We start from the raw sequence: 14,281 nt of genomic DNA, 5'->3' as shown, positions 1-14,281 counted from the left end.
TCTTGAGCATCAAATCAGCATATTAGAAGAATATATCGGAAGAATCATGTGGCAATGATGCTGAAAATTCAGCTTTGCAGCACAGGAATAAATTAGTTTTAAAAATATATTCAAATAAAATAGTTATTTTAAATTGTAATAATGTTTCGCAATATTGTGTTTTTGATCAAATAAATGCAGCCTTGCTAAGCATAATTAAAACCATTTATAAAATATATCTAAGTCAAGAGCAGCGTTCACTAACAGTTTGTGTACAAGGTGGTTGCGGAGGTCCTGTGTGACGTGCTCGTGCCAGGCTTTCCTCACACCGGTGGCTGACAGAGGGGCGGCTGTGGGCAGGTTACTACCCATGCTGCCTAACAGAGGGCCGTCCGGCATCAGCTGACTGAGTAAGGAGAGCAGGGAGATATTTAGTAAGCAAACAGTATTAAAACACCTATTTTGAGCAATTACGAGCTGGGGCGTGTTTTGATTGGTGTGTGTCCATGTCTCACTTGTTAGGGTTTAGGTTTGACGACATGGTGCCATCTGAGAGCAGCTTAGCCTGGTCTGATGTCGGTACGCCGATTGGGTTCATCTGACCACCCCCTGGACGAAAATAAATAAATAAAACAAAAACACATATATTGTATTTATTTATATTAATCATTTGATCTAATATTTAAATCCTAATTGAAATATTTATTACTTTAAAAAATAATGTATAACTTGTTTTATTTAATATTATAATACAGCATATTGTCAAAGAATTTAAATATATAATAACCCTACATATATAATACAAATGAATACTGAAATACTCAAACCAAAAGTATAAAAATATTCATTTTCATACTTGAAATAAAATACACATACATTTTCATTTCAATTTAGTATAACCTGATACACTAAAATAATAAAAATGTAAACATGCACTAATAACTATAGAAACATGAAAATTACTATAATAAATCACTGAAACTTTAAACTTAAAAAAAGAAAACATATAAATTGATTAAAAATATGAAGCCTTTATCTCAATACACTGACTGTGTATATTTATTTTTGTTGTTTGTTCTTATTATATTTATTTTGTATGCGTGTTTAAACAAAAAAACAAATAAAAGAATTTATAACTCATACTCCCCAAATGTTTTTACACACACACACACACACACACATGTATACATACACACACATATACATATACACACACACACACACATAAATATATAAACATATGAACCACATAAAAACAAACATTTCATAATAAATACTCATAAAACAAAAAAATATTTTGTGTGTTTATGTGTCATTTTTTTTTTATATCTATTTGATCTATTAACACATTAACTACACATAGTCATTCTTCTACAATATAACAGTTGTTCACCGAGCGTGTTGATGGTTCTCATTGGCTGCTGGTGCTGGGTCTGTGCAGTGGTCTGTGCAGGGGACTGGGTCTGTGTGGGGGTCTGGCTGCTGTAGGGGAGGCCGAGGGCAGCGTACGCCCGCTGCATGGAGCTGGGGTCGATGGGCGTGGAGCTGGGTAGAGAGGGTGCCGTCTGCTGGCCCGTGCCGACCGTCCCGATAGGGCTCTGCAGACCAGTGTTGGGGGGACTCAGCATCGCTGAAACACATGCGAAACACATGTTGGCATATTTCAAATAAGATCTGCATGAGATTTCACGTCTGATTCTGCTTAAACCATTGGCACAATCTGTCTGTCAAAAACAAAAACAAATTCATTACTCATCTCGAACGACGTGGAAAAAACAGGGGAAGTAGAAAGGAAAGGGGAGGGGGTCCGAGACGCCATTTGCATGGGGAAGAAATATGGCAGTGGCGACTCTCCAACATGTAGATTCCACAGCGCAAAAACAAACACTTTCGCTGCCTGCCGCTCTCAGAGTCCTGATGAGAGACGGCTGGCACAGGGAGAGGCGCTCTGCGGGTCTGCTGGAGCTGTAACAGTGTGAGATTTTAATGAGTCACCGCTCAGCGCCCCTCTCCCTCAGCTGCAAACACACACGGCCCGTCTGAAACCTTCACAGCTACCATCACGCCTCTCCTTACAGAATCACGCTGAACAACTGCATATCCTAAAAACAGTGCTGCTTAAACGCACTTTGATCCCTGAATCCTGAATTACGATATAATAATGTACTTCAAAAGAATACACTTGTGAATGTAATGGTACAAGAATCTTAGGCCACATCCACACAGAGCCAGAGCTTTTCTTATCCAATTTTTCTTCCCCTTGTCTTAAGAAATATCTGCGTATTCACACGAAACCACAAAACGGACTCAAAGCGATGTAGTATACATGCCAGACCAGCATGTGGCGCTGTAATTCTGCCATAGAGATACACTAAAAACAGAGAAGACTTGGACTTTGCGTAAAAACCTTGCGCGTGGTACACAACCGAACATGGAACAATACATTACTTTACCTTTAAAGTTGTCCAAATGAGTTCTTAGCAATGCATATCACTAATCAAAAATTACGTTTTGATATATTAACTGTAGAAAATTTACAAAATATCTTATTATATCTTATTATATTTACTTAAGAGCCTAATGATTTTTGGCATAAAAAAAAATCTATAACTCTGTCACATAAATTTTGATTACAATTGAACTTCTTTACATGAGGATGTAGTTTAAAAGCACATACTTGTGAAAAAGAAGTGCGCTTAATTGTACTGAACGCTCACTTGTAGTGTACTTCAAATCTTACAAGAATAATTAAAAGAAGGTACTTGCAGCTAAAATAATATCAAATAAAAGCCACTTAAGTGTACTTACAGTACACTTTCATAACCACTTCTGAACACACTTAAGTAAACTTAAAACATACTTTGTAATCATTTCTAAGTAAAAGTATAAAAAATGTTTTAATCTTTTCCTTTGATTTAAGAAGTGCACTTATTCATTTTATCTACAATGTTCATTTTATCTACAATACAAATGTTCATCTGATTGCAATTAACAAACACTTAAGTGTCTGAAAATATTACATTCCGTTTGCACTTATATTATTATATACGCATTTTATTTTAAAGTATATCATTTCCAAAATAAAGGTTCTTGCACACTGAGTCTGAAATTTCAGTATGCATTTTTTCATATTCGTCATCCTAAAATTTTGTCATGCACAGAAACCTTGCACACTGAGTCCGATGCGGATTAATTAATCCGTTAGCGATACTGGAGCCACATATTAAAAAGACCACCAATTTCCATGGAATGGACCTTTACAGTTTATTATTCGACAGAAATTTCAAAACGCTTAAATTGTATTACATAATAACTATCTTTATTATTTTATATGTATAAAATGTATATATATAATATCTAAAATCATTAAATTAGAATAATACAATAGAAATATGAAATGAACATCATTATTATCATTCAGTTGTGTTGTCGAGTACAGAGGAGGGACTCACGTTGCTGGTTGCGTTTGTCACTGGCGTTCTTCAGCGGGAGGCAGACGGGACAGTCGTGCCTCGTACAGTTCTTCCAGTGCGAGATGATCTGCCTCGATGAAGCACAGTGAGCCACTGCAGAGACAGAGACAGAAGAAAGCCTGAGCCAAAGTGCAAGTGTGTCTAACTGCTGCAAAACTGGGAGCAAAAAGATCCTGTGGGAGAGCAGACACACACACATCTGCCACAAGTGACTGCACTAAAACCACAGCAAAGAATGACATTTTTTCTGTGAAGAGTCATTTTTTGTTCCTCACAGGCAATAAAAACATACTACAAATGACATAAATCGCAGATGTTTTAATTACAGTTATGACATTTCACTGTAGGAGGGATTATCCAGTGGGACGATGAAAACAAACTAAGCGAGTGCTAAAATGTTACTGGTTAAGGGGGATTTTTTTTTGTATAAATAAAAATTATAAATAAATATGTGATAATTATAAATACTACATAAAGTAATTATAAATAAAATTTTATTATACAATGCAATCAAAATACAACTTAATTTATATGTAAATGAACATTATTTTAGACTTTAAACATTAATTTATATTTTTACAAATTATAAAAAAATTTGCCTTGGTAACTAACTGAAATATGTTGATAAAACAAATGAAATTATAAACAATAATTAAAAACAAATGAAATAGAAATGGAAAAATTAAATATAACAAAAATAAAATGGATAAAACTTATAAAACAGTGAATTGTCAGTGTAGTAAATTGTAGTAAAGTAAATTGACTATAAAAATAAAAACACTCAAAATATTAATAAATACTATAACAGTACATAAATAATACTAATATATCACTGGCTACATTGGGGTTTTTTTTTTCTATATTTCCTGTGGCTCAATCAGGCTCAAATTAATTACATTGCAGAATCAAATTTAAATTTAAATTCAAATTGAAATCAAATTGCAGAATTTAACTTTATTAGAATAGCATTATTAATACTAGTAGAACATTTTCATTTATTTTAAAGCACTGTCTTTCATATATTAATATTCTTTGAATATTAACTGAATAACATTGAATACTTTATTGTAATTACCAATGCAATTATTTTTCTCTCAAACCGATTTTCAAGAAAACAAGGTGGAGCATGAAGAAAATATCACACATAAAAGTAACACCTGCAGACATATAGATGCACACTAACACTCAGCAGTGAGGGGTTTTCACTAGTCCAGCCAGACAGTAGGGTGTGAAGGGTTTCCATAGCCACTTCACACAAGATATTTGCATTATAATATTAGCAATACAATGTTTTGTTTTATAGTTTTCCGATTACAGAAAGAAGCGAGAGTCCTCAGAAGGCACCAAACACTTGATGCTTTAAGAGTCGTCTCAGGCCTTCATGCCCTTCCTCAGGAGTCCGAGAGAGACACATGAGGGTCACAGCGGAGCAACAGGAAGTGAGCTGGCACAGTGGACAGCACGCTTGGCACCAGGATGGTGTGTGAGTTAAAAATGAAGCCCTGTGCTCCGGCTCCAACATCAACTAAAGCTCTGAGAGCCGTCTGCCAACCCCTTAATATTGCATCATACCATAAAGAGCACAATTTTCTCTCTAAATGGACTGTTATACTTGAGACAGAGCAGAGCGTTTGCTTGGGAAATTCCCCATGTGTTTGAGTGAATGATACGTTACTGGCTGTGAACCCACAGGTGTTCGCAACGTAATATTGAAGATCTATTGTTGTGGCGGTAACAGACCTCAGTGGAGTGCCTTTTGAATGTCTGTGTCATTAAATCAGATGTTATTGTAATATGTATATAAATAAGTAGTACACTAGAGTGTAGTGCTGCTGCTCCGTCTGACGAGTGCAAAGATGCACACAATGCTGTAAACACCACATCAGGACAAAAGCGTCTCATTACGGCTCGCCCTGGGACTAGAGCTAAAGATCTTTGCCTGAGCCCGATGGGTTCGGGTTTAATTTATATCATCTTACGCAGACTCAGGCCGGGCTCGGGCTTGCGCTCCGGTTTGCGAGGTAAAGGAGCGGTCATGTGATGTGTTTCGATTAGCACGAGAAAGATGCGAAAATGTGTGCTATTGCCTCTGGCGATTACGTTTTGGTTGCACCAGCAACTAAAGCAAAGTCTGAGCTGTGGAAAAGCTTTGACCGTGTTTATAATGAGAATAATGACGCACCATCAGTGAGCGCAGGAACGCGCTGGAGACATCTACAGTGGATTCAATAATGTTCCTCCACAAAAACATGTAGGCTTAGCCTAATCTCTGTGAGTAAAGGTTTTTCAAATGATAACTAAATATTCATTGAGTCTTAAATGCATAATGTGGACAGAGTATTTACGCTAATGTTGGCATTATTCTTTTATTAAATATCAGCTGCTAGTGGAGAAGAAAATCCGGTGGAGCCTTTATCTTAATTTCGTTATTGCCGAATCTTAATTTAAATTTTATCTTAATTTAATTTGTTAAAAAACAGACTTGTTTTTGGTCTATTTATAGGTTAAATGAGCCTATGTCTAGAGTGCTGAGATGTTACGATGTCACAGAGGACTTATTTTATTTCTTTATTCCAACTTCCAAGTGGTGTAGTCTACGTTAGTTATGAATAAATTATGTTAAAACATGTATAAATGACTCATTATTGACAAAAGGCAAAAGAGTTGTCTGCGAGGGCACATTTAAATAATGTCGGGCTGTAAATGGGTTTGGGCTTTAAAAAAGCTGTCAATCAAAATGTACTTGTCGGGCCTAACTTTTATGGCCCGATTACAGCTCTAGCTGGGACGGGTTTACTAACACACACCTCAACCCACGAAACACAGCACACACTCCTCAAAGACACTCTCTCTGTACCAGACTCATTCTTCACACAACTCCAACAATACAACAATATAATATAATATAATATAATATAATATAATATAATATAATATAATATAATATAATATAATATAATATAATATAATATAATATAATATAATATAATAGAGAACCAAAGTAACCAAAACCTAGAGTTGTTTTTTAAATCATGTATAAAAAAAAAACAAATATATATCATATATTGTAAATATAAAAAAATATATAAGCAACTAAACTGTGACTTTATTTGTTTATTAATAAAGAAAGAACCATTAACAACTTAGGTTTTGTATTTTTAGTAAATATTTTATTTTATTACTTACAATTGTATTAATTATAATTTATTGTATGTTGTAATTGCAAGTATTGTATAAATAATTAATAAACATTACGTAACTACATAACATAATTTATAAATATATTTTACTTATACACTAATAAAAATAAAATGCATATTTTGTCAGACAATTAGTAAAAAAAATTAGTTAAAAGTTAAAAATATTTAGTAAAATATATTAATAAAATATTTTATATGCATTTTCAATATTTTCTTAATATTTATAATTTCATAAATTATACAATTACATACTTATATATTTATTTTATTTATAAATGAATAAACACAAAATTCACATCATGTCAGTAGTATTTTAATAAAAATAAACATGTTACCGAATTTTCGTTTAATGCAGATTTTTCTTACAATGTACTAAAGGATTAATATTAATTACTAAAATATGAACAATGTTAACACTGATAAAAAAATACTAATAATATTAACTTGTTTGCAAGGTGCAACACACCTTTTGCAAGAATTGTTTTACATTTATTTAGCAAAGGAACTGCAGAAAGTTTTGTTCCCCACATATATCTTCCTAATCATTATTACAATTATTTTAATTGTACAATTAGGGAACAAAAAAAAATTCTGCACAAATTCCCTCACTGTATTAGCATTTTCACCCTTCTGCAACACTATCTATCTTTTCACGTTGAATTCAAAGCAGCATGTGACGCTCGTGTTTGTGAATCGTGTGGAAAAGCCTTCCGTGAGCTCTGGTGACGGGCGTTTGAGGTGGACTCACCTTGGCAGGATTTGCCGGCCTGGCAGTGGGTCATGTGGTTGAGGACATTCTTCATGGTCCTGCAGTGGGGCAGCGCACAGGGCCGCACCTCGCCGTTGGCCTGCTCGCGCCGCTGGCACTTGTGTGCGTGGAGCAGCAGGACCAGCTGCTGCTGGATCAGCTTGCGCTTCTCTGGGTCGGCCGTGGGTCCCGTGGACACGCCCTGACCTGCCACCATCCCCACCGACCCCTGCTGCTGCTGGGGCTGCGGGCGAGAGAACCGGCCACGGCGTCACAGAGTCAGCTTCCACCTGCCTGCTCAATCCTGTTAGTGTGAGTGATGGGAAACTCACCATGTTCGGCACGCTGGTGACCGCCGCTGCCTTCAGGTCAGTTGGAAACTGGGGCAGGCTGTTGGGGAGGGCGCCTTTATTCTGAGCGTTCACACCAGTCGTGCCCATTTGTTGCCCTCCACTCTGGTACTGACCGAACTGACCGTTGCCACCTGCCATGCCCATCTACAAACCAAAGAAAAGCAGAAACATCATGTCAGAAGATTCAGACACAGCAGTTCATGTCTAAAATGGCATCTGGTAAAAGGATCACTGTTACTGTAATATGTGATCAATCAGCATTGTTTTCAAGGGTGATATCCAGTCTTCTGAATAGGGATCCACATGACTGGGAATTTTGAGTGAGGGCAAAAGATTTCCCCTATGTAAATTTTGTAAGTTGGTCATGTGAACAGAAACAGCAGAGTATATTTGTTTGAAAGTGACGTCTGTGTGAGCTGTAGACTTTTTTGGTCAATTTTTTTTGGGGGGGGGGGGGGCAGAATTTTGCTAATGTGACCGTACATAACAGATAAACATGGTAAATACGACCACCTGAAAAAATCTGACCAATGATGTATTTATTTCATAATTTAAATATTATATCTGTCAATAAGTCTCCTCTCTTTATACCTGATGTTCATATTTAGCTCAGGTATGTCTAAATCTAAATGTGATGTAGACCTAAACTGTCTGTGACCACAAATAAACTCAAACAGACACGATTTAATTAATAGGCTATGTGTCTCTTTCTTTTGTGAAATAATGGTAAATACCACTGTATTTCTGTAACGAATTATCAATCCTGACGCAAACTAATTAATCATTGTAATACTAATTATCGTAAAACTGGTAAAACATTGACGCTTTGGTTTTAAATCTAAGTAAACAACAAAAAGTGCAACCAAATGGCCGCTTTTATTAGCGATGCTGCTAAAAATCATCATAAAACATATTTCTATCAAAAATAAATAAATAGCCTAATTAATTTTACAGTTATATTCCTGTAACATGAGCATTTGCATTATGAAAAACATTATGGCTTATGGGTGGGTCATACTACACTTTTCGTTCCATTGGGATTAATCGCGATTAATTTCAGAAAAATGTGCGATTAATTCGTTCATTTTTTGAATCGACTGACAGCACTCATTTTCACATTTTGAATTGATTACTATTTGTTTTGTTGAACTGGAGTTAAAAAAGAAAAGTGTGAGTGTGACGTCACATCACGACCGTTGCATTTCGTATGCTCTAGTGCAGTCAACTAAATGTTCCTCTCCTACATATGAATCAATCAGTTGTTAAACAAATCAGGTGGAGTTGCTGGATATGATCTCGAGTCTTCCCCCATCACACAATCTCCAGCAGCGTGCTCTCCTCTGTTGACATCGCTCCAGCACACCAGATAAGAGAGGCCAGCTGAGTGGCACACGCACTGGCCATCCCTCCGCTCTGCTCACTCATTCATACACACCAACACACTTCTCCTGCTGCTCTCTGTGCTCACTCATCCACACACACACACACACACATTATCACTCTGTCGGAGCAGCCAGGATTGACTCTCCCAGCAGATCTGCAGCGTGCCCAGGATTTCCTCACTCGTGTCCTCTGCTTCACACAGACATCCAGAATCACTCATTCACCACACTCTTATTTGTCACTGGGACATTGAAGAAATTTGCAACTGTAACAAGACACTTTTTCACCCTCACGTGAAACTCTTATTAAAAGGCACGTAACATGTAAGATTTCCATAATAAAATATTCAAAAACTACTTGCACAGTGTTATACTTTCATGCCGTTGTGTACTTAAGTCATACCAAAAGTTCAAGGATTTGTACATTTTAGGGATGGGACGGTATGAAAATTTAATATCACGATTATAGTGACTAAAATTATCACGATTATCAATATTATCACGGTTTTGTTGAAACGAGATGAAAGTGTTCAAAAATAGTTGATGCTCACACTGAAAACATTTCAGCAAGTTTTATATTTAATAATCAACAAACAACTAATAAAACAAGCAACTCTATGCACTTAATTTAAAGAAAGATTAAATTCTGTGGCATTTCCTTCCTTACAATGAAAAGTGTAGAAGCATAGAAAAGCATAGAAAAGTCACTGACTTTCGCCAGTGTTGCTGGCTGGACATGATTTAATAGCGAGTTATTAAAACCGCGATAATCAAACACGGTTTTAATGATAATTCATTTTTAAACGATATTACTAACCTTCAGCACATTTTATCACGGTTATCAATAAAACCGGTTATCGTCCCATCCCTAGTACATTTGTAAACTTCCAGTTTTAAATAATGGCTCGTCCCTGGTCTTTTTCGCCTATCAATGACGTAATATCCGCACTATCCTCAGTTTCCACTTGTAGAGCCTATGGCAACACACGACACAAATACTACTGCACAGTTAAACTAAATCCATTACGGCTGTCGCGCAGAAAATGAAAATGAAATTAAAAGTGTTGACCGCAGCATTAAATTGAGATCTGCGCAACGTTGCGCCATGATTTTTACAGTTATGTGCATTATAACCAACCACAAACAAGTCCTTTGAACTTATGAATGCTTTGGCCAATCAGAGGCGTTCAGATGACTTTGTTCTTCAGTGCACGAACACTTGCTGACTGAATTAAGCTCTGACGCAAACTCTCTCATCATAAACAGCAAAGTGCAGATGTACGTATGAAGTAAGAAATTCATACATTGAACCGTGTATGGACAGCTTTACTGAGACTTAAGTCAGTCTTTGACAGTCTAAGTTCTTTGCTCGCATTCTCTTTATAATATATTTGCTGTCTGAAAAACTGGAAAGTACAGGTAATAAAAAAAAATATTCATTACCTCACCCGTGAACATCATCAAGCTTTGCCTTTGTTTTGAAAATGTTTGAAAGGTTTTTGGGGGTTTTTTCTTGCCAAATAATGACAAAAACATTAAAAGTAGTAACTGAAAGATATAGCTGCACTTTTTTTTATTATTAGCTTTACTTTTCTCTTTTCGACTGATGCATCAGATGCAGGACTTTTATTTTGACAGAATGCAAGACTCATACTTTGATTTCAGAAATATTATGTAAAATACATTTCTATTACAGCATGTGATATCATATATCGGCTTTATACCAGCCATTGGGCACCCCGATATATCGGCATCGGAAATAAAAATAAATAAATATTGGTCGAATAGTTGACAGCCAATCAGAATCCACCTGATTTTAAAAAGATTGTACATTTAAAATAGCAAGACACAAAACTGCAGCATGCAAACAATAAACAGTTATCAAGTGTTGGTGTCAACAATAATATAGTTATCGTTAATCACACCATTTATTTCTCAATAAATTAAATATTTCACTGTAGCTGGACACTATTATACACAAATGTTACATACAATCAGTCACTGACTTCAAAATATCTCTATTTTAAAGCTGCAAAAAAAAATATATATATTTTTTTTTTTGCAGCTTTAAAATAAAGCATGTCTAATTATTTGAAATAATGAAATTTAGACAAACAACGATTCATTAAAAGTTAAACAAAAAATACATTTTAGGGCCCTATGAAATTCTTTTCAAATTATTTTTAATTTGTCTCAGGTTCCTTTTTTTTTTCAACAAATTGCATGTCTTGCATTTACTTTTTTTCTTTTCTGGACTCCATTTTAATGGTTAAATTAAATTTCAGTAATCAAAAAGCATGTCTAATTAATTGAAATCATGAACATTTACAAATTGAACAGCTATTTATTAAAAGTTCAATAAAAAAATAAATTTTTAGGGCTCTATGAAATATGTTTCCATGTCTTATATTAAATTCCATGTTAATGAAATGTTTACAAAACTGTAATAATTAAAATGCATATGTTAGTTAAAAAAAACCATATTTGACTTAATTCAGCAAATATGATGCAGGGTGGTGTAATGAGTCATTTTTAAGAAATGCAAAATTCAAGCATTTTTCAGCCCCAAACCCTTGAAATGACTAGCTCTTTGCGCAAAGGGATTTGAATTCATAATACAAATGCACACACCTGCCCTTTCTGACATCCGAGTGCTGCTCTCAGACCCCATCAGTCACTAACCCATCTATCATAGAGACGAGTTTTGTTCATCAAATTTGCATAGAACACAGATGAGATGTATATGCATGTAACATGGCACTTTACGCTGAGAGCTTTTCATTTGCTTTTCCATCAAGCATTATTCTGCGGCTGGCGTGATCGGCAGGCCTTCAAACAAAATGGCAGAGTTTAAGAGCGTTCTGGCATGCAACCGCTCTCGTAACACAAGCATTTAAGCCTAATAAAAAACACAAGTGCAGGAATGAGTCATGCAATCAAACAATGAGGCAGCAAAGCGCGGCTCCAGATAGAGAGTGATAATGCGAGTCCATCGGCTGTTGCGCTGACAGATCAAACCGGAAACACGACCTGATTTACACACAGATCGGATTCCACCGCAATACCACAGCGACAAAAAAAGACGTGAAACAGATGTCACGAAACATAACGGTAATTACTCATATTACACAGAGTGGCTTAATTCATCTTAAAAAAAAAAGACAGTTTGACGTTGGTCGTAGAAGTCACACTGCAGGACTGTGCGCCAAATTTGTAACATGCGACATGCTTAAACATGCAATTAGTCAACTAATCGCACATTTATATATATATATTAATTCAGTTAATTAAACAGCCTATATACTGTGAAGTGGTGAACTAACCCATAATGGGCCTTTAATATGTACATATGGATATCCGAGATCCGTGTTTTTTGCAACTATCCGACGAATAATGTTTTAGTCAACTAACGTTTCGTCAACTGGTCAGCCCTTATTTCTTCCCAGTCATCAAAATTTGTTTGCTGTAGATGCTAAAAGTGATTATAAACATCTCAACATGATAATGTACAGTACGAAAATGCATATTCATTTTGAGATTTGCTGAGGAGTTCATTACTGTTAATGCTACATTTACTTTAAATGTGCATTAAAAGATGGCGACTGTAATCACATTTGCAAAAATAGAGGAAATATAAAGATATTTAGTTTTTTATTTCTGTTTAGCTTGATTTTAGTTTTAGTCATTTTAGAACTCTTGAGTTTTGCTAAAAAAAAATAGTTTTTCATCATATAATTCATGGAATTTTAAGCTTTATTTCAATTAACAAAAACTATTTTAATGTTTTTGTTCAATAACAACAACGAAAATAAAACCAAAATACTCGCTAGAAACTGAAATGAAAAAAAAAAAGAAACAGAATAAGGCTAATAAATATTTGCGAATAACGCAGCATTTCCATTCCATGGGGAACAAAATTGTTATTTCTGGGCAAGTCGTTAGCGATTAATCGTTGGCGCCGATTCAGGATGGCTGCCTCCGTGACGTGCTCTGCAGTTGTTTTTGTGTTTTTGTTAGTTTGTCCTGTCTTTAGTTATATTCCTGCAATCAGTTTCACCAGGGACAAATTGCTGGACATTCGGCAACACACATCTCCCGATATATCACCGGTTTTCGACTATTCTGATGTTTTGCTGGACATTCTTGTCGGCGGAGCGGCTGCGCTGATCACACGCTTCAAGAGGACGCGCAGACGGGGAAAAAGAGCTGGCGCGCTCGTGAGACTCAGAAAACGCAGATTTCGAACGCTGTTGCTGAGCATCCATCTGGCAAATCTCCGCTCTCTACCCAACAAAACGGACGAACTGCTTCTGCTCTCTCGGACAAATAAGGATGTCCCGCGGCGGCGCTTTTACATCAATGAACGGTGGTGTACAGATGTAACTGTGTTAAAGAAGACGTGCTGCTCAAATCTCGAAACGCTCTTCATTAACTGCAAGCCGTTCTATTCGCCGCGGGAGTTTCACTCGTTCATTCTGGTGAGTGTTTACATTCCTCCGCAAGCGCACGTGAGCTCAGCTTTACAGAAACTCGCTGATCAGATCACAGGGACAGAACAACAACACCCGGACTCCATTTTAATCATTCTTGGGGACTTTAAGCCAATCTCTCCCGTGAACTGCCAAAATACAGACAGCATGTTACATGTCCCACAAGAGACAGTAATATATTGGATCACTGTTACACCACAATAAAGGATGCATATCACTCTGTTCCACGAGCAGCTTTGGGACGTTCTGATCTCCTTCTGGTTCATCTTATACCGACCTACAGGCAGAAACTAAAATCAGCTAAACCTGTATTAAGGACTGTAAAAAGATGGACTGTAAAAAGAAGGATTTACAATCTTGTTTTGACCTCACTGACTGGAGTATTTTTGAAGCTGCTGCCACACATCTGGATGAATTCACAGAGACCGTAACATCATATATCAGTTTCTGTGAGGTAGGGCTGTCGCGGTTAATAAATTTCCCCTGCGGTTATTATGGGTGGCTCAATAGCGCGATATGCGGTATTACCGCCTTTTTTTTTTTTACATACCTAATTTATCCTGATTTTGCTGCATACAAAGCTCTATCGTTGAGTTATGTAGCATATATTGTTGCTTTTTTAACTGACAGAGAGACACATTTTAAAACATTTTAGT

General features: G+C 36.1%; 1 protein-coding gene across 1 annotated transcript in view; it reads right to left on the bottom strand.

The window, feature by feature from the left end:
- The window catches only part of crebbpa (CREB binding protein a), a 49,605-nt gene that overhangs the window by 16,001 nt on the left and 19,323 nt on the right, over positions 1-14,281 (bottom strand). The window contains exons 3-8 of the mRNA XM_059569701.1: positions 7,733-7,897; positions 7,401-7,644; positions 3,432-3,545; positions 1,373-1,609; positions 495-588; positions 245-385 (exon numbers count right to left, since the gene is read on the bottom strand). Coding sequence (XP_059425684.1) covers positions 245-385; positions 495-588; positions 1,373-1,609; positions 3,432-3,545; positions 7,401-7,644; positions 7,733-7,897 — 995 coding nt within the window. The remainder of the gene's footprint in view (positions 1-244; positions 386-494; positions 589-1,372; positions 1,610-3,431; positions 3,546-7,400; positions 7,645-7,732; positions 7,898-14,281) is intronic.

Source organism: Carassius carassius, chromosome 16, assembly GCF_963082965.1.
Source record: "Carassius carassius chromosome 16, fCarCar2.1, whole genome shotgun sequence".
NCBI classification, from domain to species: Eukaryota; Metazoa; Chordata; class Actinopteri; order Cypriniformes; family Cyprinidae; genus Carassius; species Carassius carassius.
Note: the sequence above shows the minus strand (reverse complement) of the source record. Positions and strands in the feature narration are given on the sequence as shown.